This window comes from Hemitrygon akajei, chromosome 5, assembly GCF_048418815.1.
Source record: "Hemitrygon akajei chromosome 5, sHemAka1.3, whole genome shotgun sequence".
Lineage (NCBI taxonomy): Eukaryota > Metazoa > Chordata > Chondrichthyes > Myliobatiformes > Dasyatidae > Hemitrygon > Hemitrygon akajei.
In genome coordinates, this window is record NC_133128.1 from 92,741,716 (window position 1) to 92,769,052 (window position 27,337).

Sequence of the window (27,337 nt, forward strand, 5' to 3'; positions counted from 1 at the left end):
GGCCTAATTCTGCTCCTATATTTTGTGGTCTTATTACTACCATCAGGGTGGTGGTACAGGAACCTGAAGACCTCACATTCAATGATTCACAAACAGCTTCTTCCCCACCGCCATCAGATTTCTGAACAGTGCATGATCATTACTTTATGATTCTGACATTTTGCACTATTTATTTCAGTCATTTATAGACTTTTGTCTTTGCATTATGCTACTGCCACAACAAAATACAAGTCAGTGATATTAAAGGAATTCTGAAGGCACCCCTAGCTACCCATATTTGAAGAATACACAAACTAATGTTGTTGCTATTCAGAGTGGAAGTATCTGGCAAAGAACTGCCTTACATCTCACTTTGCATATGACAAGAATCTTCACAGACTTGCTTCTTTATCTCTGAATGAAAGAGCTTTTCAATTTGAACAGATGCCTTTAATAAATCCTTTCTCTTTGGTCTAAAAAACATGCTTCACTGCACTCAGAACAGCTGAATTAGTAGACTGTTACTTTATTAAAACTAAATCCAATTACTATCTTCAATTAATATGGAGCAACTACGATTTGAAAGCTTAACCTCACTCAAAATAAAATCAACGTATTTCAATCAAGAATCTACACCAAGCAGGCATAGTCAAAATACAAAAATTATCCAAATTCAATGTAAAGAGACACTGCAGTGTCTGATACTACAGAAAGACAAAATATTTGCATGGGATTTCAAAAAAACTGGTTTGATTTCTCTGGTACAAAGGCACAGAGGGATAACCTAATGAGCTGGTTAAAATTACAAGGTTTTAATTGTGAACACACTCACACATGTAAAGAGTCAAGGTAGGGACCATACACAAGAAGTTGCTACTAGTAAATCCAGAAGGAATCGAGTGTGAAAACAAGTAGATGCCATGATTCAAAACACTCGTTTGTTATGTACCGTGTCATATGACGAGGGTGATCATGGTCTTTTCATGACCATGATTGCTCTTGGCAAATTTTTCTGCAGAAGTGGTTTTCCCTTACCTTCTTCTGGGCAGCAACTTCACAAGATGGTGACCCCAGCCATTATAAATACTGTTCAGAGACCGTCTGCCTGGAGTCAGGATTGTGATATGCACCAGCTGCTCAGACAACCATCCACCGCCTGTTCCCATGGCTTCACGTGACTCTGATAAGGGATGGTGGTGGTGGTGGCTAAGCAGATGCTGCAGCTTCTCAAGGGAAGATTGTGGGCTAGCAGAGGGAAGGAGTGCCTTACACCTCCTTTGGTTAGAGATGTATCCCCTCCCTGCCATCCCTCTGATTCATATAAATGGCATTTTAAAGGGAAGGTAAGTAAAGATACAAAGGAAAAGAATAGACAGGGTAATAGGGTGCTATTATGTAAATATAACGGGAAGAAGCAGTAGCAGATCAGTTTTCTCAATGCAGAAGGAGTATATAAAAGGGTTTTCAAATGTTGCCTCAAGAGTCAGAGTAAATACAGCACATATACATGTTCTTTGGCCTAAACTGGTTCACGTCCCAAATTCCTGCATTCAGCCTATGTCCCTCCAGTCTCCTCCCCATGGTCTATCCAGATGCTTCCTAAAATGTTACTATTCTACCCACTTCTGGTAACTCCTTCTATATCCTTCAAACTCTGAATGAAAACATTGCCCCACAGGCCCCTAGATCTTTCCCCTTTCATCCCAAATCTATGTCCCCTAGCTTTGGTCCCTCCTACTCTGGGGAAAAGACTGTTAAAGTCCATCTTATATACGTCTCTCATAAATCCAAAAACTTTCTGTAAGATTGCATCCAGCCAGATGGGGTACCTGGACATACTAAAGACCTGTGCTGATTTTGGAGTGTTCACAGATCTCTAACCCCTCCTTTCAGCAGCAAAAAGAAGATAGCAAACCATAAACAAGAGAAAATCTGCAAATGCTAGAAATCCAAAGCAATACACAAAAATACTGCAGGAACTCAGGTCAGGCACATCGATGGAGAAGAGCCGATGTTTTGGGCCGAGACCCTTCTTCAGGACTGGAAAGGAAAGAAGGAATCAGATTAAGAAGGTGTAAGAAGGAGGAAGTACAAGGTGACAGGTTACAGGTAAAACAGGGAGAGGGGGAGGCGGCAAAGTAATTGCAAACAAATAGCGTTCTGAACTAAAGCCCGCAAAGAGAGTCCCATAATTCCGCGCAGAGCTTTTAACAGGGGGACCAAAGCAATACACAGTACTCAGAATCACAATTATTATCACTACCTTGTATGACAGAAAATTTGTTTTGTCACAGTGGTACAGTGCAAAGTCAAAATTACTACAATTACAAATTAGGAATGTGGATAGGCTTGTGGCTGGTGCCAGGTCTGGAGTGCTTGTATATTTCTTGCTACCTGTAAACTTGCTACTTCACTGGAAAGTGCACTATATTATCATGTAAGATTTAAAAAAAGGAAATAACTTTCTTGAACTGCAACAATTTTATTTCTTCAACAGCAATTAAGGATAGGCATTAAGTTGTGTTTCCAGTGATGCCCATGTCCCACGCATGATAAGCAATGTCTGGTCAGAGTGTATGTGCAGCATACCGTATAGTAAAAAAAATCCTTAATTAGGTGGCAGTACTGAAGTGCATCTTACAGAAAAACTAACTTGAAAGTACAGTTCAAAAATGACAGACTCTGATGATATTTTTCATGTCTTGGAAGAAGCCGCATACAGTGTATGAAGTCAAATGTATACAATTTTTGAGATTCCAGCATGAAATAATCCGGCATCACACCTTGGAAAGACTGATGAGAGGAAGAGTCAGAATAATACATTTAGCACATGGAACACAGATCTTCATTAGTTGGGGCAGCAAATACAAAAGTAGGGAGGTTATGCTCCGACGTTATAAAACATTTGTCAATCCTCAGCTGGATGAAAGTCTGGTCACTACACATGGGGAAGATGTGATATCACTGGAGAAGGTGCAGAAGAGATACAACAATAAGCTGGTTATGTTGAAGTCTGGGAAGAAGGACAAACTGCAGGAAATTTTTCTTCATATCGGAATTGGACCAGTAGTGTTCCACAAGAAACCTATTGTTTGTGATGACTTGTGACAAAAATGCATATGGGTCTGTTAGCAAGTTTTCAGATGACAAAATTTGGGAGTTGCAAACAGTAAAGGTGGTCAGAAGACACAGGAGGATCTACAGCAGTTACAGTTATAAGTGAAAAAACATCAAGTATTGGTGCTGCTCTTTGGGAGATCTATGCAAGTACAAATTGTTATTGTCACATTTACGAAAGGTACAGTGAAAGACTTGCCTTGCATACTGTTCATACGTAATTCATTAGAGTATTGAGGTAGAGCAAGGTAAAACAATAACAATGAAGGGGAACCCAAGTTAGAGGAAGTGCAGGTAGACAATAAGGAACAAGGTCATAACGAGGTAAACCATGAAGTCAGAAGTTTCTTATTGTATGACTACTGAACAGCACAACAATGGGATAAAAGCTGTCCTTGAGAAAACAGAATGTTTGGGTTGAGTGGTGTCTTTAATTATGTTGGTCACTTTACCTGGGAAACAAGAACTATAGACAGATGGGATTGCAGGCTAGTTCCCATGATGTGTCCACAATTCTCTGCAGTTTCCTGTGGTCAGAGGTAGAGCAGTTGCCATACCAAATTGTGATGTAGTCAGATAGGATGCTTTTTATGGTGTATCAATAAAAATTGGTAGGATTCAATGGGGACAGGCCAAATTTCTTTAGTCTCCTGAGGAAGTAGAGGTGATAAGCTTTCTTGTTGGTGTGATTAGACAGTTGGTGTGGTGTGGTTTACCTCAGGATCTCTTGCCTCATTTGACCAATTGTCAAATAAATTTGCACTCCCAAAATCACATTTTTACAGATACCTTCAAATTAGAGATTCTCTACGTTTCCAATTAGCTACTTTTCCTATAGGTCCTGATAAAAATTTACTGGACGATCTTTTAAATTTAAAACCTTTTGTTAATGGTTCTATTACCGGTATCTATAACTTGTTGATTGATTCTAGACAAGACTTTTTAGATAAAATAAAAAAAGCTTGGGAGGATGACCTAAATTGTCAGATTTCTGATGATAGATGGAATAAAATTCTTAAACGGGTTAATAAATTATCTTTCTGTGCTCGTCATTCTCTTCTACAATTTAAAGTGGTTCATAGAGCTTACATTTCTAAACAGAAGCTCTCCAGTTTTTACCCGAATGTTTCTCCACTGCGTAATAAATGCAACTCTGCTGATGCCTCTTTAATTCGTATGTTTTGGTTTTTCCCTACAATTGAAAAGTTTTGGCGGGAAATATTTCATACCTTCTCTCAACTTTTTAGGGTCCAATTTGACCCAAATCCCCTTACTGCCTTGTTTGGTATTATTGCAAATGAAGAGATAACTTTAAATACTCCTAACCTACAGGTTTTAGTTTTTACCTCTCTTTTAGCAAGAAGAGCAATCTTGCTTAAATGGAAGGAGTCTACCCCTCCTACACATCTTCAAGGGCTACGTGATATTATGTTGTATTTAAATTTAGAAAAGATCCGCTGCTCAGTCTTAAATTTGAAACTATCTTTTTATGATATTTGGGGACCTTTCCTAAATTACTTTTCCAATTTATAAAGTTTAACAGTGCACAGACTTTTATGTATATTTTTATCTTCTCTTCTTAAGTGAATATGTTTCTTTTTTCTAATTATCCATTGTCATCCATCAGCTTTTTTCTTTGGTAGTTGGTTGGGGGTTGACTTTTTTTAATAAAAAAATTTCTTTTATGATGTATGACCTATCTTTAAATTTTTGATTACAGAGTGGTAATACCTTCGTGTTATGCTATAACATTTTGATCAATTTTATTACAATATATGAATGTACACAAGTTATGTTGAGATATATCTATGTGTTGCACTCTGTAAATCTTTTAAAAAGAAAAAAAACCAAAAACAATGTGGTAGATTGTGTGGTCAAGAGTCCACCTCACCACACGAGAGGGCCATTCAAATAGTTCTAGAAGACTGGTGGGTGGCTAATGTTCCATTGTTCAAGAAGGATATCACTAGTGAGGTGAAGTCAGAATTGTCTCAATAATAGGAAGCAGATTGAGATGGTTGAAGTTTGATTCTCTGTCTAGAGGCTTGTGATGAGTGGGCTGCCCCAGGAGTCAATATTGGAACCACTGTTATTCATTATTTATATAAATGATACATGGCACAGTTAGCAAGTTTCTTGTTAGACTAAATTAGCAGGTCTTGCTAATAATGAAACAGGTTACAATGAATTAGAAAGGGATCTTGATCAGTTAGGGAGATGATTAAGGAACAACAAACGGATTTCAATTTAGACGAGTGTGAGGTGATTCATTTTGGACATTCAAACTGGGGTAGGAATGACAGGACACTGACGAGTGTTGTGAAACAGAGGGATTTGGAGTACAAGTACAGGTGCCCCCCCCCCCCCCCCCCCGGTTTACGCCACTTCACTTTTACAAAAGACCTACATTAGTAACCTGTTTTTGTATTAGAAAGAGGATTTTCGCTTTTATGAAAATTTACCCATATAAATTAATGGTTCTTTGCTTTGCGCCATTTCGGCTTAAGAAAGGTTCCATAGGAACACTCTACCTTTGTAAGAAGGGGAGGAGGGGCATTAACGGAAGTTAGAGAAGTCAATGTTCATGCCATCAGGTTGGAGGCTACCCAGCCGGTATATAAGGTGTTGTTCCTCCAACCGGAGTGTGGCTTCATCTTGACAGTAGAGGAGGCCATGGATAGACATATCAGAATGGGAATGGGACGTGGAATTAAAATGCATGGCCACTGGGAGATCCTGCTTTCTCTGGCGGACCGAGCGTAGATGTTCAGCGAAACGGTCTCCCAGTCTGCGTTGGGTCTCACCAATATATAAAAGGCCACACCGAGAGCACTGGACACAGTATACCACACCAGCCAACTCACAGGTGAAGTGTTGCCTCACCTGGAAGGACTGTCTGGGGCCCTGAATGGTGGTGAGGGAGGAAGTGTAAGGGCAGGTGTAACACTTGTTCCGTTTACAAGGATAAGTGCCAGGAGGGAGATCGGTGGGAAGGGATGGGGGGGGGGGGGGGGGGAACAAGTGGACAAGGGAGTCGCGTAGGGAGCGATCCCTGCGTAAAGCAGAAAGGGGGGGGGGAGGGAAAGATGTGCTTGGTAGTGGGATCACGAGTCCAGATTATGCAACCACAGTTGCCAGGCAGACAATCTCAGAGGAATATTGATAATGGCTGGGGTCACCATCTTGTAATGGCGGCAATGGCAAACTACTTCTGTAGAAAAATTTGCTAAGAACACTCATGGTTATGGATTGAGTAAATAAGAACAACAGTGTAAGGGGGTCTTCCCCATAGGCACACAGTAAAGACTAATGGAAGACCAGGATCACCCGTGTCATACAACACAGCACATAATGATGATGATTAGTTTACAGCAGAAGCAAGATCAAATCATATTGAAAATCCAGCAAGTTCCAGCCAGTAAAACCAATAATTACCCTGCAAACTTTATTAGAATCAAAGTTTGTCTTATGTGCAAGTACATGCAATGTACATGTAATGAAAAATTTACTTGCAGCAGCATCATGGGCGTATCAAATAAACAGCATTCACAAGAAAAAACAAATTATTAAAAAACAATTAGAATTTTAGAAAAAGACAAAGTCTACTTTAGTGCAAAGTGTTTATAGTGTTGCTAAACTCTAGCGATTAGTTTTGCCTATTGGCTGAAGAACTGAATGGTTGAAGTGGCTGTGCTTGAACTGGCTGAAATTGGACTTCTGTACCTCCTGCTCAGTGGTATCTGGGAGAAGATAGTGGAGACATTTAATAATAGGCATTGTTTTCTTGAGGCAGTGCCTCCTGTGGATAGATACCTGGTGAAGGGTGCCCCATGATATAGGGGGCAGAGTCTGCTACTCTCCGCAGCTTCTTAGCTTCCTGCGTATTTGAATTGCTGTACCAGACCATAATGCAATCAGGATACTTTCAACAGTAAATCTGTGGACGTCTGTTTGTTGTTTGATAAGCCAAATCTTCTTAAAGCAAATAAAGACACTAGTGCACCACTTATTCATTTACTGCATCTATGTGCTGGGCCCAGGACACGTCATCCAAAATTTCAACACCCAGGAATTGGAAGCTGCTGACTCCTCTGCCACCAACTCCTCAATGTGATCTGGCACATGTTTACTCTCCTTCCCCTTCTTAAAGGGAATCAGCACTTTAGTTTTGCTGGTATTCAACAAGAGGTTGTTTTTGTGGAACCACTCAACCAGGTAACCTATCACGCTCTGGTGAGTCATCCACCATAGCTGAGTCATAGGAAATTTCAATAAATTGGAGCTGCACTCAGACACTCTCATGTGTGAATACAGTAGAGCAGGGAGCTAAGCAAGCAGACTTGAGGTACACCTTGTTGATCACACTGTTTGCTTCCCATATTATAGCACTTCAGGTGTACTAAAGTCCTTTAGTATGCATTGAATAGTGAAATTTTGTTTAAGAACAATTGAGATGCTTCCTTTTCTAAGGATTTGTCAATCTTTTCACACACAAAGCCCATGAAGTCACATGAACAGTTCTTCTATAACCCACTCAGTGTGGAAAACGATCCACGTAATGCCCAAAAGCCAACCTTGGTTCCAAAGTCACAAGGAGTATCTGAACACTCTGAAACCCTGCCATGCTTCTACAAGTGTAAAGGCATGAAGACAAAGTAGATATTAGCTATTGGTCTGATGATAAGGAGGAAAATTATCTTTGAATTTATAGTTTTATGACTGTTTATGGAAAAAGCAATATTCTTGCACAAAGCAATAATTTGAAGAGAACAATTTAACTTTTTAAAAAAATGGTTACTGAATTAACATACAATTTGATGAATACATGTTTAGCCAATTTGCAATTAGTTACAAGACCGCAGAGATGGGAGTGTTTTGGGGCATTTAGCCCATTCTGCCTAATCTATTTTCCCCTCTCAAACCCATCTCCTGCCTTCTCCCTGTAACCTTTCACACACTGGCTAATCAAGAACCTATCAACCTCTGCCTTAAATACACCTAATGACTTGGCCACCACAGCTGCCTGTGCCAACAAATTCCATAGATTCACCACCCTCTGGCTGAAGAAATTCCTTATCTCCATTCTATATGGCTGTCCCTCTATTCTGAGAATGTGTCCATGGGTCTTTGACCAAATATAGGAAACATCCACTCAGTCTAGGTCTCTCATTCTCCTAAATTCCACTGAGTACAGGCCCAGAGCCAAACACTCCTCATCTGATACCCTTTTATTTCTGGAATCATTCTCGTGAGCCTCCTCTGAACCCGCTCCAATGTCAACACATCTTTTCTTAGATAAGGGGGCCAAAACTGCCCTCCAAGTGAAGCTTAAACAGTGCCTTAAAAAAAAACTTCAGGATTACATCCTTGTTTTTATATTTGAGCTGTCTCAAAATGAATGCTAACATTGCATTTAACTTCAACACCAACTCAATCTGCAGGGTAACCCTTAGGGGATCCTACACAAGGACGCCCAAGTCTCTGCACCTCGGAAATTTGAATTTTCTGCCTGTTCAGAAAATGGTCCTTGCTTTTGTTCCTTCTACTAAAGTGCATGGCCATATACTTCCCAACACTACTCCATGTGCCATTTCCTTGCCCATTCCCCTAATCAGTCGAAGTCCTTCTGCAGCCTCTCTGCTTCAGCACTACCTGCCCCTCTACCTTTCCTTTGTACTGTCCACAAACTTGGTCACAAAGCCATCAATTGTCATCCAAATCATCGAAATTTTATGTAAAAAGAAGCAGCCCCAACACCAACCCCTATAGAACATTAGTCACACTAGCCAACGAGAAAAGGCTCCCTTTATTCCCACTCTTTGCCTGCTGCCAATCAGCCAATGCTATATCCACACTGGTATCTTTCCTGTAATACCATGGGCTCTTATCTTGCTTAGCAGCCTGAAGCACAACTCCTTGTCAAAGGCCTTCTGAAAGTCCAAGTACACAATGTGCACTGATTCCCCTTTGTCTATCCTGCTTGTCATTTCCTTAAAAATTCTAGCAGGTTTGCCAGGCAAGATTGTCCCTTAAGGAAACCATGCTGACTTTGGCCTATTTTATCATCTGCCTCCAAGAATTCTAAAACTTCATCCTTAACAATTGACTCCAACATCTCCCAAACCACTGAGGTCGGGCTAACTGGCCTACAATTTTCTTTCATCTGCCTCCCTCCTTTCATGAAGAGTGGAGAGGCATTTGCAATTTTCCAGTCTTTTGGAACCATTCCAGAATCTAATGATTCTTGAAAGATATTTACTAATGCGTCTATAATCTCTTTCAGAACTCTGGGGTGTAGTCCATCTGGTCCAGGTGACTTACTTTCAGACATTTTAGCTTCCCAAGCACTTTTTCCCTAGAAATAGCACTCTTCTACCCCGCCCCCCCCCCCACCCCCTCGAGCTTCTGGCATACTACTGGTGTCTTCCACAGTGAAGACTGATGTAAAATACTCATTTAGTTCCTCTGCCATTTCCTTCTCCCCCATTACTACCTCTAGTGATATTTTCCAGTGGTCTGATATCTATTCTCGTCTCTTTTATTCAGTGTATATCTGAAAAACTTTTGGTATCATCTGATATTATTAGTAAACTTAACTTCATATTTCAGATTTTTTTTAGCTTCCTCCTGTTGGTTTTTAAAAGCTTCCCAATCCTCTAACTTAACAATAATAGTTGCTTTTATTTTTTTTAAACTTCCCTTGTTAGCCACAGTTGCATCATCCTGCATTTGAAATACTACTTCTTTGGGATATATCTATCCTGCATTTGAAATACTACTTCTTTGGGATATATCTATCCTGCTCCTTCCAAATTTCTCCCAGAAACTCCAGATATTGCTGTTCTGCCATTATCCCTGAAAATGTCCCCTTCCAATCAACTATGACCAGCTTTCTCATGCCTCTCATTCTCCTAACACCACTGTATTACTGATAGACCTGAGGTTAGCTTCACCTCCTCAAGTTGCAAGTGAAGTCTATCATTTTACAATCACTGTCTCCTAAGGGTTCCTTTAACTTAAGCTCCCTAATCAAATCCAGTGGTGGGTTCAACCACAGCTGCCCTGAACAGAAAACTATTAAGTGTTAGGAAATACCAAAGCACAAGAAAGACAGCAGATGCTTGAAATCTGCATCATCATACAATATGCTAGGGGAATTCATCAGATCAGGCAGCATCTATGGAGGGAAACAGACAGCCAATATTACAGGACTTGAAGAGGAGCGACGGCTTGTATGAAAAGCTGTCACCTCAGTCTTGCTCTCTGCCCATCACTACCACTGGGCAGGAGGCACAGAAACATTAGTCCCACGTGATATGACCCTACAACCAGGCCCCTAAACTGACATACTCACCTCAATGCTGAATTGACTCCAATCAAACTTGTTCCGCCCTCTTTCCCCTTCAAATTCTATTTTTTTTTTATTATTTGTGTGGGTCTTCCTTTGCACATTGCCTGTTTGCCATTTTTTTTTGGTATAGTTTTTCATAAATTCTACTGTATTTATTTTCCTATAAATACCAGCAAGAAAATGAATCTCAGGGTAATCTATGGTGGTATATTTGTAGATTGATAACAAGTTAACTTTAAACTTTGAAATGGGGGAATGGGGTGGAATAAGAGTTGGTAGGTGATAGGTGGAACCACGTGAGGAGGGATGGAGAGTGCAATAATCTGGAAGGTGATAGGTAGAGATGCAAAAAAAAAGTTTAAGAAAATGGAATTTGATTGGGGAGGATAGTGGACCATGGAATAATGGGAAGGTGGTGAGGAAAGAAACCAAATTCTGCTAACTGCCCTGAAGTATTCAGAAACTAATACTTAATCGCTGTGAATATTAGTGAGATGATATACAAAACCGCTAAATTCAAAAAATAATTGTCAGTCCAAGAACCATAAAGATAAAGTAAGACACAAAGCACATCATTGGAATTGAAGACAAGTTTAACCTACAGAAACAATGCTTAAAATAAAACGACTGCAGATATAACAATTGGTATCTATAGTGTCCTTAAAGTTTCCCAAGAGCATTAACCAAAGACAATTTGGCCAAGCAGAAGAGCATTACTCATTTATTTCAATAAATCCAGCTTAATTTTGCTTCACTGAGTAACCCAAGTGGTACTACAGGCTCCTTAACCGTCATTTCCAGTCTATATTCCAAAAAGTACCCCAAGTTCCATTCCCATCATATAGTCTAGAACAGCTGAGCATTAAATTCATCTAAAGAGAAACATATTAAGCACAATTCAAAGTAATTATGCAGAATCTGCATTTTGCTTTCTGCTTTTTAAATACTCATTTTGTTAAGGCAGATGACCATTATCAACGAGACAGTGTCATACACAAGAGAGAAGCTACACTGCGACGGGAGTACTCGACCACTCCGAGCCTCAGCACGCAAGAATCGAGTCAGGAATACAACGGCGGAACATATTCTATGGATCATACAACCCTATCAACGCTTCAAGTCCCGCACACAGAAACAGCAGCACTTTTGGGAGAGGCAGGGTTCTGTATCAAGGATGTTTGACAGACGGTAGGGGTGTTAAGGATAGATAAATATTAGTAACGTGGAGCAAAGGAAAGCAAAATTCTTATGCCCAAGAAGCAAGTAGGAGTCAGACACAGACTCGCAATTTGGAGGAAATATTGGCAAACGAAGACCGGAAAAGAGGTGGTCAATGTAGGAACCGAGGAATGGGAAGGGGTGCCCGGACCCTCACCGCCCCCCAGGCGCCGAATGCGCTAGTTACTGGCAGGCCTGTGACTCACCTCTCAGGCTCCGTTGCAGCCGGCTGCCCTGCAAGAGTTTGCGCCATTTGATCGCCCGGCGGTTCAGCACTGCCTGGTAATCCGACACCAGCTCCTCTGCCTCCTTGCCCGCCGGACGCTCAAACCCATACTCGTCGATCCTGGAGAGAAAAATAAAGCACAGCTTAGACCCGACCCGACCTGAGGCGCGGCGACAATTACCGGCCCGATCGCAGCTCAGCCGGTACCTGGTCATTGGCTCCTGCTCGGAGCCGGTCTCTGGTGCCTCCATTACCACCACCAAGCCGGTACCGAGTGCCAAGCCCGCGCCAGCGAGGCAGGACGCGCTACACACCCCCAACCCTCTGCAGCCAGCCAATCGCCACGCCCCGATCACCTGCTAACCGCCACGCCCACTTCTACCTGCCAATGGCCCCGCCCACTGTCCCGTCAATCATCAGATTAGAGTCCCGCCCACTGCCGTCCGCCAATCATTCAGCGATAGCCGTACTCGGAACCACCCGCCAATCACCGTTAATGACCACGCCCTCTGCCACCCGCCAATCATTGGAGGATGACCACGCTGCCAATCATCTGCAGATCGCCCCGTCCTCTGTCACCCGTCAATTAACCTGAGAATCTCGTCCACTGCCATTCGCCAATCCGTTACCCGCCAATCCACTGTTGACCACGCCCACTGTCACCCGCCTGTCCCCGCTGATAACCACGCCCCCTGCTCGCCAATTCCCTCACCGGCTGCCAAGTGTTATTATCCCTTATTCTGACACCTGAGGTAGGGGCAGTTAACTCATGTAGGGCCCTGGTGATCTTTAAATTAAAACAGGCTTGGAGGGAGATCTGATCCCCGTCGTGGCTCCCTTCATACTCCATTACAGTAGGTGGCGATAATGCATCCTCTTGGTAGGTGCGAGCCGCCATTAGCGCAAAAAGAAGTTTATTATCACTGTCTTTTTGATGTGAGATTTGTTGTACTGCGGCCTGCAAAAATATATAAGCTAACTTGCCAATCACTTCGCCCATCATAACTAAAACTCTATTTTTTTTCCACAATTTCTAATGAAGGATCTTTATCATTACTTTTTCAACTACCTGACCTGCTGAATGTTTCCAGTAGCACCAAATACTGAAGGAATTCACCTAGTCAGGCAATATCGAGGGAGGGGAATAAACAGTAAACGTTTCAGACCGAAACCCGCAGAATCTTATTTAGAGTTAGAGGGCACAGTGGCCCTTCCGGCCATAGGACCATTTAGTGCACTTCCATCATTCAATCATAGCTGAATTATTATCCCTCTCGTCCCTATTCACTCTGCCTTCCCCCATAACATTGAAGAACGTATTTTAAGGATGTTTTAAGTTTACCCGTAGACTTGGCCTCCACAGCTGTTTCTGGCAGACACAAATAACCTACTAATCTATATGCCTCTGGAAGGTAGGGGGAAACCCACGTCGTCACAGGAGAAGATACAAATTCCTTACAGACAACAGCAGAATGGAACCTAGATCGCTACACGGCAACCATTTTTTATTTTAGATTTCCAGCAAATGGTATTGATTTTGTTACGAACCCCGTAACTGGGTGTCTTACCAGCAAAGATAGGAGTATCCATTGGAGTCTGATGATACTATTTTTAACAGTATTTATTAGTAAAAATACACAAAAATAATATCAATACAAATATACAGATAATATACGTCATCAATACTAAACCTAAAAGTGCGGGTATAATAATAATCAATAAGAAATAAGCTCTATCGTTGTCTAGGGGATAATGAATTGTCCGATGGAAATATAAAGTTCAGTTCCGTTCATACAGGCTGCAGTCGTTGTTGTTCACTATGTTGCAATTGTTGGAGAGAGAGAGAGAGAGAGAAAGTAACTTGCCGACTTTCCTTTTACGATCTTAATCCGTCTCCGTCCTTTAGCTAGACCGTTCCGTGGAGGACTCGTCACCCAGGCAAGGGTGGACAAGCCCCCACCGGTCTTGTAGCGTCTCTCCTGGTGCGTCTGAGGGGTGTTTCCCCAGACCCTACTTTTATCCTCACTCACGGGGTCTCAGATGTCAATCAGGTTGGGATGATGCAACACATCAACCAGACCACTCTGGTTGTCCCCTGAGGGGTTTCAATGAATAGAACAGTACTCAATACACAATTCCTTCTCCACGAGACAATAGCAGTAATCTCTCTCTTTGTCAATAGGAGACATTCCAACCTGTGCTGTGCCCCCTCTCATAAATTTGTATGAGCTGTTTATCTCTCTCATTTCCTTTGATAACAGCATCAGAGTAGTAGCGATTTGCGATTCTCCAAAAAGGGGGGCGGGCATTGGCGATTCTGTACCCTTCTGCCCATCAGAGTTGCTCCTCATTCGTAACAATTTGAAGAATAAACTGGATAAGCTGGCCTTTAAGGCTGTAAGGTAGGCAGAGTAGGCTGAAGAGTTTGGAAGATGGAGCACAGTGGAACTCTGGCGGAGGATGCCAGCCCATGAACCATTAACATTGCAGTTGACCCACCATCTGTTACACACGTGTGTGTATTAAGCCAACTAACGTGCTGGTGTCACATTTAAAATCAGTGTTTGGCCTGGTATCATTTGTTTGCTAAGCATATCCTGTTCTGACTGGGTCTAAATGTTGATTTTTACAGTTTTAGGCAACCCTTACCTCCTGTGTTCCCCCTCCCCACCCCGTTGTCTGCCTCCAGTTCATTCATTTTGGTTCTTTGTTCCATATCCTCCTTCCAGCCCTCATTCCTCATATCCATCCTCCTCCTTGTTCATTATTACCCACACACTTTACTCACCAGCTGCCCTTTAATGAGGAGTCCTCATGTATCATTCACCCAGCTCTCTCTGCAACTCCACCTCTTTCTTTTTCCTACTTCATGCGTCCCTGATCCATCTCAGCCCTCCCCCTTTCACTCCACAGATTGTTTTTGGCCCACTGAGTTCCTCCAGTTTATTTTTGCACATATTGTGGTGTCTTGTGCCTCGACAAACAACTTGTGCAGGAACTTCCATCTGAAAGGCTGGTTGCTAATTGTTAGGCAATGACTTGGTTACAAGTGGAAGTAGTTTCTATCTAATCAGGCAATTCTTCTTAGTATCATGGAAACAATAACCACCCTGAAAGTAAAAGCAGAAAATAAATGTCAGAGTTGCATAGCAGATCAAGCAGAAACTGTGAAGTTGATGATTCAGATTGATGAGTTTTCTTCAGCTATCAAGATTCTAGCTTCCAGGCAATGCAGTCCTATTTTATGCAATCTCTCTTGGTGATCATCTCCTGTCCAGGTAAGATTATGGCACATCATTTATTAAGTAGTTACACCAAAGCAAATATATCCTTCTTAAAATGTGATATCCAGAATTGTCCATATTACCACGGATTATTTTATCTAGAGCTTTGGACTACATCTACCCTTTTTCATTCGAGTCCTGTAGAAAGTGAGTCCAGTGTTCCATTAAAGAGTTTAGTTATTTTCATTACCTTGCTGTCATACAGTGGTGCTGAAAAGTTTGTGAACTCTGTAGAATTTAATCTATTTCTGCATAAATATGACTTACGACATGATCAGATCTTCACGCAAGTCCTTAAACTAGATAAAGAGAACTCAATTAAATAAATAAGCATTATGCTTGTTCATTTATTTATTGAGAAAAGTTATCCAATATTACATGTATTTGTTGGAAAAATTATGTGAACCTTTGCTTTCAGTAACTGGTGTGACTCCTTTGTGCAGCAATAACTTCAACCAAACGTTTCCAGTAACTATTGATCAGTTCTGCACATCGGCTTGGAGGAACTTTAGGCCATTCCTCCTTACAAAACTGTTTCAACTCTGAGATGTTGGTGGACTTCCTTGTAGAACTACTTGCTTCAGGTCCTACCACTATAGGATTAAGGTCAGGACTTTGACTTGGCCATTACAAGCAAGAGATTTTCTTCTTTTTGAACCATTTTGTTGTTGATTTACTCTTGTCTTTTAGATCTTTGTATTGTTTCATTATCCAACTTCTATTAAGAACATAAAAAATAGGAGTAGGATCAGGCCTGCTCCACCATTCAAGAAGATCATGGTTGATCTGACCATGGACTCGTCTCCACCTACTTGCCTTTTCCCCGTCCCCATTACCCTTAATTCCCCTACTATGCAAAAATCTATCCAACCTTATCTTAAATATATTTACTGAGGTAGCCTCCGCCGCTTCATTGGGCAGAGAAATCCACAGATTCACCACTCTCTGGGAAATGCAGTTCCCCCTCATCTCCATCCTAAATTTATTGCCCTAAATCTTGAGGCTATGTCCCCTAGTTCTAGTCTCACCTACCCGTGGAAACAGCTTTCCTGCCTCTATCTTATCTATCCCTTTCATAATTTTATATGTTTCTATAAGATCTCCTGTCATCCTTCTGAAGTCTAGTGAAGTACAGCCCCAGGCGACTCAATCTCTCCTCATAGTCTAACCCCCTCATCTCTGGAAATAACCTGGTGAACCTCCTCTGCACTGCCTCCAAAGCCATTATATCCTTCCTTAAACAAGGAGACCAGAACTGCACACAGTACTCCAGGTGCAATCTTCCCAGTATCCTTTACAGTTGCAGCAAAACTTCCTGCTCTTAAGTTTCAATCCCTTTAGCAATGAAAGCCAACATTCCATTTGCCTTCTTGATAGCCTGCTGCACCTGCAAACCAACCTTTCGTGATTCATGCACAAGCACTCCCAAATCCCTCTGCAAAGCAGCATGCTGCAATCTTTTACCTGGTACGGAGTGCTACCCTGACATTCTCCTATAAAGTGTCTTCATGCAATTTTGTAGTCATTGTTCCCTCAAAGATTGCAAGCTGTCCAGACCTTGAGGCAGCAAAGCAGCTGCAAACCATGATGCTCCTTCCACCATGCTTCATAGTTGAGATGAGGTTTTGGTGTTGGTGTGTAGTGCCCTTTTTCCTCCAATCATAACAATGTGCATTTCTGCCAGAAAGTTCAACTTCTGTCTCATCTGTCCACAGAACATTGTCCCAGAAGCATTGTAGAAAGTCCAGGTGGTCTTTTGCAAACTTGAAACATGTAACATTGTTTTTTTGGATATCAGTGGTTTCTTCTATGGTGTCCTTCCATAAACACCATTCCTGTTCAGTGTTTTTCTTATAGTGGACACATGAACAGAGACTTTAGCAAGTTTTAGAAATTTCTGCAGGTCTTTTGTAGTTAACCTTGGGTTCTTTTTCACCTCCTTCAGCAATGCATGTTGTGCTCTCAGTGTGATCTTTGCAGGATGCCCACTCCTAGAGAGAATAGCAGCAGTACTGACTTTCCTCCATTTGTAGACAATTTCTCTTACTGTGGACTGATGAACACTCAGGTCTTTAGAAAGGCCTTTGTAGCTTTTTTTCCAGATACTTGCATCTCTACAATTCTTTTTCCAAGGTGCTCTGAAAGTTATTTTGATCGAGGCATGAACAGAACTTTCTTGAGAAGAGCAGGCTGTGTCAGGAACCTGACTTTGTGTGTCTTTTTTATAGCGCAGGGCACCTCTACAAACCAGACTTCCAATCTCATCTCATTGAATGGAACACTTGACTCCAAGTAGCTTTTGTAGAAGGCATTACCCCAGAGGTTCATATACCTTTTCCAACAAATACATGTAATATTGGATCATTTTTCTCAATAAATAAATGAACACATATAATGTTTTTGTGTTATTTATTTAATTGGGTTCTCTTTATCTAGTTTTAGGACTTGCATGAAAATCTGATCACATTTTAGGTCGTATGTAGAAATAAAAAAATTCTACATGGTTGACTAACTTTCCAGCACCACTGTACTCTGATGTGGGCATAAATGGGCTTTTGAATCAATGCTGTTTGTTGTTTTTCACACTTAGAAAGTACTGTCCAAAATGGATGATCTTATATTTGTCAACAATGAATTCTGTTTGCCATAGTTTATTCTGCCTGTTTAATCTATACTTAAGCTTATAATTAAGTTCTTATTTGTATCATTATCAAAATAGCATCCATAGCTAACTGGACAAACTTTCACAATCTGTCAATTTTACTATTTATTCCATAACACATCAAAAATATGGTACTTTCTTGATTTAATTTCAATAGTTGGTCAAATGTCTTTTATTTGCCTGGAGCAGGGGTTCCCAAACTTTATTATACCAATACCCCAGGTTGAGAACCCCTGGCGTACAGAAACCTCTCCTATATTACTTGGGTAGCCAACAATTCAATAGTATAAATACCGAATATTCCTATTTCAGGTCATCCTTACCTCTTTTTTCTATTTGTTGTTACAACAAATAAGGGGCAGGGCTAAAAATGGCACTGGAGGGTGACATCTCCCAGCCCATCAGCGAAACAGCTAAATTCTTCCTCTTGTAAAATTCTTCTCTATTTTCTTTTTTAAGGTGGCTGGGGTCCTGTTAGAGAACGTGCTCTACAAAGGTACTCAAATTGCAGTTCTGCACAGCAGTGTGTTCCTGTTCTTGGAGCCTGCTGATCGGCTGCATTTTCGATATGTCCTGGTGTGGCCTGAAGTTGAGCATCTTCGGGGTGTGGCCTTGCGTAGCCATGCGGATACAAATTCTCGCCGGTGTTGCGAACTGAAGCATCACTTGGAGCTGGTACATTGGGACAGTGAGAGAGGCTGAGGAAGCCTCTGTACTCAGGCAATCACCTTCTCCCTTGATAGTGAGTGAGAGTTTTCTGACGATTCTCGAGTTGGGGAACTCGAAGTAAAAAGTGACTGTAACATCAAAACGGCGACTGTTTGTCTCCTCTCTCACTGTGGAAAGAGTGATATCTGTCTCTCCCTTGTTAGTGAGAGAGAGAGTGTCTGAGGGATGTTGAATTGTTGGAATGAACAGTTAGCTTTTAATCTACTGTAGATCATGGCCTCTCTTTGAGGGCTTTGCTGTTGTTGGCATGGTGGGTGGCTAGAATATTAATGCTTTATGGTAGAATAAGTGGGAGGAGGGAGGAGGGTTGATGCTACTTACTGATGCCTGTGTGGGGGGGGGGGGGAACAAGGTGCTTTGTGGCTCTGATATTTCCATCATTCATTCTTTGGGGTTTTTCTGTTTCAAGGATGTCTGTGAAGAGTAAGAATTTCAGGTTGTATATTGTATACATTCTGTGATATTAACTAGAACCATTGAAGCATTGAACATGCCATTCAACCTGTTTTCTAATTCGGTCAATAATCTACCTATAATTGTATGAGGTTCAATTTGAGGTTTTTACGAATGGCATTATCAAGTGTCATCAGAAATCTATATAAATAGGATCCAAAAAAATTAAATTTGTTGGACATAAGCCACAATTTACCATCCTTTTTTTGATCACTTGAAAATATTTAGTACATTTGGAGTCTAGTAATGTCAAATAATAGATATTTGGCTAATTGGTTTTATTTTCTTGGTTCCCTTTCTCAACCTTTAACAGCAAGAGGGTAAAAGAGTTGATTTATTATGATGAATTTTGTTATCAAAATCAGCTTTATTATTGTCTTATATGATGTGAAATTTGTTGTTTTGCTACAGCTGAGCAGTGAAAGGCAATAAATTGCTATTAATTACAAAATAAATAAATAGTGCCAAAAATAAATAACAAGTTAGTGTTCATAGTTCACAGACTGTTAGAAATCAGATGGTGGAGGGGAAGAAGCTGTTTCTGAATCGTGTGTGGGTCATCAGGATCTTGTACCACTTGCCTGATAATAGTAATGAGGATAGAGCACGTGCCAGATGGTGGGGTTTCTTAGTGATGGATACTGCCTTCTTGAGGCATGGTTTGTTTGGGACATATATAAAGTTCTTGCATTACTACTTTAAAACAATAGGGATGTATCCCACTTAAATTCTATTCTTTTTATATTTGTTATTTTGCTGATGGTTTTGCTGACTGCCCTGATTCAGTAGTGGTGTCCTGCTTGGAATCCCCTTCCTCTTTGGCATATGCTGGTAGAGGAGCAGTATAAATGCCTCATTTTTCTCGTTTGCAATAATATATCACTGCCATAGGTTTTCAGGTGCCCAAAATCTTTCCTAACCAGCCTCTTATTTCTAAACTGCAGGTACGAGTACAGTAGGGCTTGCATGTTTTGCTGCCTTTTTTTTAGTTTTAGGTTGTCCTTTACCCCTTTTTATCCTCTGTATCTCTGTATTTCTTTGGATAAATAGAGTCTATGGTGCTCAGCTATCACTGTAATTAAAATTTTTAAAAGGCTTTTCTCATAGATGCTGTCTGACCTGAGTATGTCTGGCATTTTATACTTTATTTCAGATTTCAAGATAGTACAGCTTTTGCTTCTTTTTATCTCATTGATTTATCTCAGTGCTATTTTTCTCTCTAATAGACTTACCCAGTTGGCCAATTTCATCCAATTGAAATAAATCTGACATACATCTAGTAAGCTTTTGACTATCTCATAGTAATTGTTTAGTTTCTTTTCAATACAATGCTACATCGAACTTGATGACAGATGAACCCATTTGGGGTGGTGTGAACATGTTGTGGCTAGCACAACACTTTATGGCACCAGCGATGCGGGTTCAATTCCCACCACTGCCTGTAAAGAGTTTGTACATTCTCCCTGTTGATTATGTGGGTTTCTTCCAGGTGCTTTGGTTTACTCCTACGGTCAAAAGGTGTACTGGTTGGCAGGTTAATTGGTCATTGTAAATTGTCCCGTGATTTGGCAAGGATTAAATTAGGGGATTTGCTGGTTGGCATGGCTCAAAGGGCCAGAAGGGTCTACTCCTCCTGTATCTTTAAATAAATAAAACATTGCACAGTTGTTTCATTATTCTTTATCTATTAAGTTTACTTTGTAGATTTTGGAATGTGTCAAACACGCACATTCAACATTTACCATCTGATAATAAAGGAATTATTTGAAGAATAATAAAGGAATTAATCCTGGATTTCAGTGCTTTAAAAGGGATAGGGGGAAGGGGAGGAGGGGTGGTATTACTGGTCAGGGATACTATTACAGCTACAGAAAGGGTGGGTAATGTAGCAGGATAATGTTGCTCTTACTATCTTTCCTTTCAGTTAGTCCTGACGAAGGGTCTCGGCCCGAAATGTCGACAGTGCTTCTCCTTATAGATGCTGCCTGGCCTGCTGTGTTCCACCAGCATTTTGTGTGTGTTGTTTGAATTTCCAGCATCTGCAGATTTCCTCGTGTTAGCTCTATAAAACTCTGGTTAGGCCACACTTGGAGTACTGTGTCCAGTTCTGATTGCCTCACTATAGGAAGGATGTGGAAGCATTGGAAAGAGTACAGAGGAGATTTACCAGGATGCTGTCTGGTTTAGAGAGTATGCATTATGATCAGAGATTAAGGGAGCTAGGGCTTTCCTCTCTGGAGAGAAGGAGGATGAGAGGAGACATGATAGAGGTGTACAAGATATTAAGAGGAATAGACAGAGTGGACAGCCAGCACCTCTTCCCCAGGGCACCACTGCTCAATACCAGAGGACATGGCTTTAAGGTAAGGGGAGGAAAGTTCAAGGGGGATATTAGAGGAAGGTTTTTTACTCAGAGAGTGGTTGGTCGTGGAATGCACTGCCGGAGTCAGTGGTGGAGGCAGATACACTAGTGAAGTTTAAGAGACTACTAGACAGGGATATGGAGGAATTTAAGTTGGGAGGTTATATGGGAGGCAGGGTTTAAGGGTCAGCACAACATTGTGGGCCGAATGGCCAGTACTGTGCTGTATTGTTCTTTGTTCTTTGTTGAATCAAGGGGCATGGGATAATATTGGAAACTTCACTGAGATTGATTCAGATCAATTCAGAGAAGGCGTGAATGGCCAGAAAACTTATGCTTGCTGTTATTTGTTTTGCTCTTTTTCATGTGAGCTAGTTTGTTTATCTTGTGAAAAGTAGCACCTCCCACCAGAATGACTTTATCTTCACTACACACTGGTTTAATCTTCACTTCTACAATTAACTACTTCCCCAGCTGTTATCCTGAACCTACACAGAAAATTACATCTTGTAGGGAGTCACTTGGATACAATTAAGCAGAGGTGTATAGTACTTGTTATGGAGAATTCAGAAGCAAGGAGCAGTTGTTCATCGTCATAGGGACGGATACAGCAGCGAAGTACAGTGGTATGAGGAGAATGAGTTCCACTCTGTGGTACATTATTGACAATACTGAGAACAAGCAGGAACAGGTTTAACTGGATGTGTTGAAAATAAAACAGTACAGTACAGGAATGGACCCTTCTGCCCACAATGTCTGCACCAAACATTGTGCTGGATTAAACTCAATTTCTTCTGCCTCCACGTGATCTGTGTGTTTATCTAACAGCGTCGTACATGTTACTATGGTATCTGCTTCCATCACTCCTTCCAGAAGCCCATTCCAGGCACTCAACACTCTGTAAGACAAAACCTGCTCCACACATCCCCTTCTCACTGTTAATGCTGTGGTATTTGACATGTCTACCCTGGGTGAAATATTCTGTATGTCTACTCTATCTACGCCTTTCATAATCTTATAAACTTCCATCAGGTCTCCCCTCAGCCTCTGATGATCCAGTCAAGTTTGTCCAACCACTCCTTGTAGCTCATGCTCTGTAACCAAGCGGTACCCTGGTGAACCCCTGTAGTCTCTCAAGTCTTGACAACCTTACTGTAATGTGTGAGCAGAATTGCACAAAATACTCCCAAGTGTGGCCTAACCAAAGTTTTATATAGCTGCACAGGATTTCCTGACTGCAAGTGGCACATGCCACCTCTCTTCATTTCCACCCTATCTGTTCTGTAGCCCCTTTCAGGGAGCTATGGACTTGGACCCCAGGATCCCATTATAGAACCATAGAACATTACAGCACAGAAACACGCCTTTTGGCCCTTCTTGGCTGTGCCAAACCGTTTTTCTGCCTAGTCCCACTGACCTGCACCTGGCCCATATCCCTCCAAACCCCTTTCATCCATGTACCTGTCCAAATTTTTTTTAAATGTCAAAAGTGAGCCCGCATTCACCACTTCATCTGGCAGCTCATTCCACACTCCCACCACTCTCCGTGTGAAGAAGCTCCCCCTAATGTTCCCTTTAAACTTTTCCCTCTTCACCCTTAACCCATGATCTCTGGTTTTTTTCTCCCCTGGCCTCAGTGGAAAAAGCTTGCTTGCATTCACTCTATCTATACCCATCATAATTTTATACACCTCTATCAAATCACCCCTCATTCTCCTATGCTCCAGGGAATAAAGTCCTAACCTATTCAACCTTTCTCTGTAACTCAATTTCTCAAGTCCTGGTAACATCCTTGAAAACCTTCTCTGCACTCTTTCAACCTTATTAATATCCTTCCTGTAATTAGGTAAACAAAACTGCACACAATACTCCAAATTCGGTCTCACCAGTGTCTTATACAACCTCACCATTACATTCCAACTCTTATACTCAGTACTTTGATTTATAAAGGCCAATGTACCAAAAGCTCTCTTTACAACCCTATCTACTTGTGACGCCACTTTTAGGAAACTATGTATCTGTACTCCCAGATCCCTCTGTTCTACTGCACTCCTCAGTGTCCTACCATTTACCTTCTATCTCAGTGATATCTCAGTGCTGTTTAGGGTCCTACCATTAACTGTGTACTTTACCCCTACATTAAACCTCTCGAAGTGTATCACCTCACACTTGATCAGATTAAATTGCATCAGCCATTTCTCCACACATATGTGTAACTGATACAGTATATATTCTACTATAACCTCTGACAGCCCTTTACACTGTTTGCAACTCCACCAATCTTTGTGCTATCTGTAAACTTACTAACCCATTCATCTGCCTTTTCATCCAAGTCATTTATATAAACCACAAAAAGAAGAGGCCCCAGCACGCCTGCAGAACATCAGTGGTCACAGACCTTCATCCAGAAAAAGACCCTTCCCCACCACTGCCATCTTTCTTCTGTGGAAAAGTCAGCTACAAATACAATGTCACAAGTCACAATGGATCCCATGCAAGAAACATTTGGGATCAACCTACCATGAGGATCCTTGTCTAATGCAGGTTGAATGTACACCTTCTCTCTGTAATCACAGACTTCTGCTGGGTGGTTTCCTCCTTTGCTCTGGTAGGTTAAGTGACCACTGTGTGCTCAGGTACACAGGTACGCCTGCTTGTTAATACACTCTCCATAAACTCACTGGGTTTTGGCTCTCATATTTTAAACTCACCTGGTTCACTGAAAAAGAAATAGTCCCGTGTAACATGGCTTACAAGTAGGTTAGGGTATTAACAGTGATAGCCTGGAAGATCTACCAGCTCACAAAAAAGTCATGAATGTATCAGGTTATTGTTAAACCTTATTAAAGTCAGAACATGGAATCAGGAAAAGGAGGCAGAATAGACACTAAACTGGTTACAGAGCAGAATCTGTGAATAAGACCATGAGACATAGGAGTAGAATTAGGCCATTTGGCCCATCGTGTCTGCTACACCATTCAATAATGGCTGATCCCTTCTTTTCCTCCTCAGCCCCACTACCCAGCCTTCTCTCCATAACCTTTGAAGCCATCTCCAATCAAAAACCTATCAAGCTCTGCCCTAAATATACCCAACCTGGTCTCCACAGCTGTCTGTGGTAATACATTCCACAAATTCACCACCCTCTAGCTGAAGAAATTTCTCCGCATCTCTGTTTTAAACGAATGTCACTCTATCCTGATGCTGTGCCCTCTTGTCCAAGACTCCCCCACCACTGGAAACATCCTTTCCACATCTACTCTGTCTAGGCCTTTCAACATTCAAAGTGAGATCCCTCCTCATCCTTTTAAATTCCAGCGAGTACAGACCCAGACCTATCAAACGTTCCTCGTATGATAACCCTTTCATTCATGGAATCATCCTTGTGGACCTCCTCTGAACCCTCTCCAATGCCAGCACCTCTTAGATGAGGAGCCCAAACCTGTTTGCAATACCTCACCAGTGCCCTATAAAGCCGCAGCATCACATCCCTGCTTTTGTATTCTAGACCTCTTGGAATAAATGCTAACATTGCATTTGCCTTCCTCACCACCGACTCAATCTGCAAGTTAATCTTTAGAGTGTTCTGCACAAGGACTCCCAAGTCCCTCTGCATCTCAGATTTTTGTTTTTTCTCCCCATTTAGAAAATAATTTGCACATTTATTTCTCCTACCAAAGTGCATGACCATGCAATTTCCAACATTGTATTTGCCACTTTCATGCCCAGTCACCTAATCTGTCTAAGTCTTTCTGCAGCCTACCTGTTTCCTCAACACTACCTGCCCCTCCACCAATCTTCATATCATCTGCAAACTTGGCAACAAAGCCATCTATTTCATCTAAATCATTGATATACAACATTAAAAGAAGCGGTCCCAACACTGGTCTCTGCGGAACACCATTAATCTCTGGCAGCCAACCAGAAAAGAATCCTTTTATTCCCATTCGCTGCCTCCTACCAATTAGCTAATACTCTAACTATGCCATAACTTTCCTGTAATGCCATGGGCTCTGAACTTGGTAAACAGCCTCATGTGTGGTACCTTTCAAAGGTCTTCTGAAAGTCCAAATATACAACATTAATTGCATCCCTTTATCTATCCTATGTGTAATCTCCTCAAAGATTTTCAACAGTTTCATCAGGCAAGATTTTCCCTTAAGGAAACCCTGCTTACTTTGTCCTATCTTGTCCTGTGACTCCAAGTACTCCATAACCTCATCCTTAACAATTGACTCCAAGATCTTCTCAGCCACTGAGATCAGGCTAAATGGTCCTCAATTTCCTTTTTGCTGCCTTCCTCCTTTCTTAAAGAGCAGAGTGACATCTGCAATTTTCCAGTCCTCTGACATCAGGCCAGAGTCCAATGATTTTTGAAAAATCATTACTAATACCTCCACAATCTCTACTGTATCTCTTTCAGAATCCTGGGGTGCAGTTCATCTGGTCGGGGTGACTTGTGTACCCTTGAGTCTTTCAGCTTTTTGAGCACCTTCTCTCTTGTAATGAACTTAACGCGTTCTATGCATGCTTTGAAAGGGAGAACACAACAGCTGTGAAGATCCCTGCTGCACCTGATGACCCTCTGATCTCTGTCTCAGAGGCCGATGTTAGACTGTCTTTAAAGAGAATGAACCTTCGTAAGGCAAAAGGTCCCGATGGAGTACCTGGTAAGGCTCTGAAAAGCTGTGCCAACCAACTAGTGGGAGTACTCAAGGACATTTTCAACCTTTCACTGTTATGGGCAGAAGTTCCCACTTGTTCCAAAAAGGCAATAATTATACCAGTGCTAAAGAAGAATAATGTGGGCTGCCTTAATGACTATCACCCAGTAGCACTCACATCGACAGTAATGAAATGCTTTAAGAGGTTGGTTATGACTAGACTGAACCCCTGCCTCAGAAAGGACCTGGACCCATTGCAATTTGTCTATCATCACAATAGGTCAATGGCAGACAGAATCTCCATGGCTCTTCACACGGCTTTAGACCGCTTAGACAACACAAACACCTATGTCAGGATGCTGTTCATCGACTATAGCTCAGCATTTAATACCATCATTCCCACAATCCTGATTGAGAAATTGCAGAACCTGGGCCTCTGTACCTCCCTCTGTAATTGGATCCTTGACTTCCTAACTGTAAGACTACAGTCTGTGCAGATTGGTGATGATCAACACTGGCGCACCTCAGGGGTGTGTGCTTAGCCCACTGCTCTACTCACTGTATACACACGACTGTGTGACTAGGAATAGCTCAAATATAATTTATAAATTTGCTGATGATACAATCATTGTTGGTAGAGTCTCAGGTGGTGACGAGAGTGCGTACAGGAGTATGATATGAGATTTCATAGTGATATAGAGATAGATAGTGAGATATGCCAACTAGTGGAATAGTGCCACAGCAACAACCTGGCACTCAAAGTCAGTAAAACGAAAGAGCTGTTTGTGGACTTCAGGAAGGGTAAGATGAAGGAACACATACCAATCCTATAGAGGGATCAGAAGCAGAGAAAGTGAGCAGCTTCAAGTTCCTGGGTGTCAGGATCTCTGAGGATCTAACCTGGTCCTAACATATTGATGTAGTTATAAAGAAGGCAAGACAGCAACTATTAGGAGTTTGAAGCCATTTGGCATGTCAACAAATACACTCAAAAACTTCTATAGTTGTACCGTGGAGAGCATTCTGACAGACTGCATCATTGTCTGGTATGGAGGGGCTATTGCACAGGACCGAAAGAAGCTGCGGAATGTTGTAAATCCAGTCAGCTCCATTTTGGGCACTAGCCTACAAAGTACCCAGGACATCTTCAGGCAGCAGTGTCTCAGAAAGGTAGCATCCATTATTAAAGACCTCCAGCATCCGGGGCATGCCCTTTTCTCACTGTTATCATCAGGTAGGAGGTACAGAAGCCTGGAGGCACACACTCAGCAATTCAGGAACAGCTTCTTCCC

At 41.6% G+C, this 27,337-nt stretch overlaps 1 protein-coding gene across 1 annotated transcript in view; it reads right to left on the bottom strand.

Moving 5' to 3' along the window:
* The window catches only part of grtp1a (growth hormone regulated TBC protein 1a), a 71,935-nt gene extending 59,679 nt beyond the window's left edge, over positions 1-12,256 (bottom strand). The window contains exons 1-2 of the mRNA XM_073046056.1: positions 12,099-12,256; positions 11,872-12,011 (exon numbers count right to left, since the gene is read on the bottom strand). Of these exons, the coding sequence (XP_072902157.1) occupies positions 11,872-12,011; positions 12,099-12,142 (184 nt within the window). The 5' untranslated portion in view covers positions 12,143-12,256. The remainder of the gene's footprint in view (positions 1-11,871; positions 12,012-12,098) is intronic.
* Positions 12,257-27,337: the final 15,081 nt, after the last annotated feature.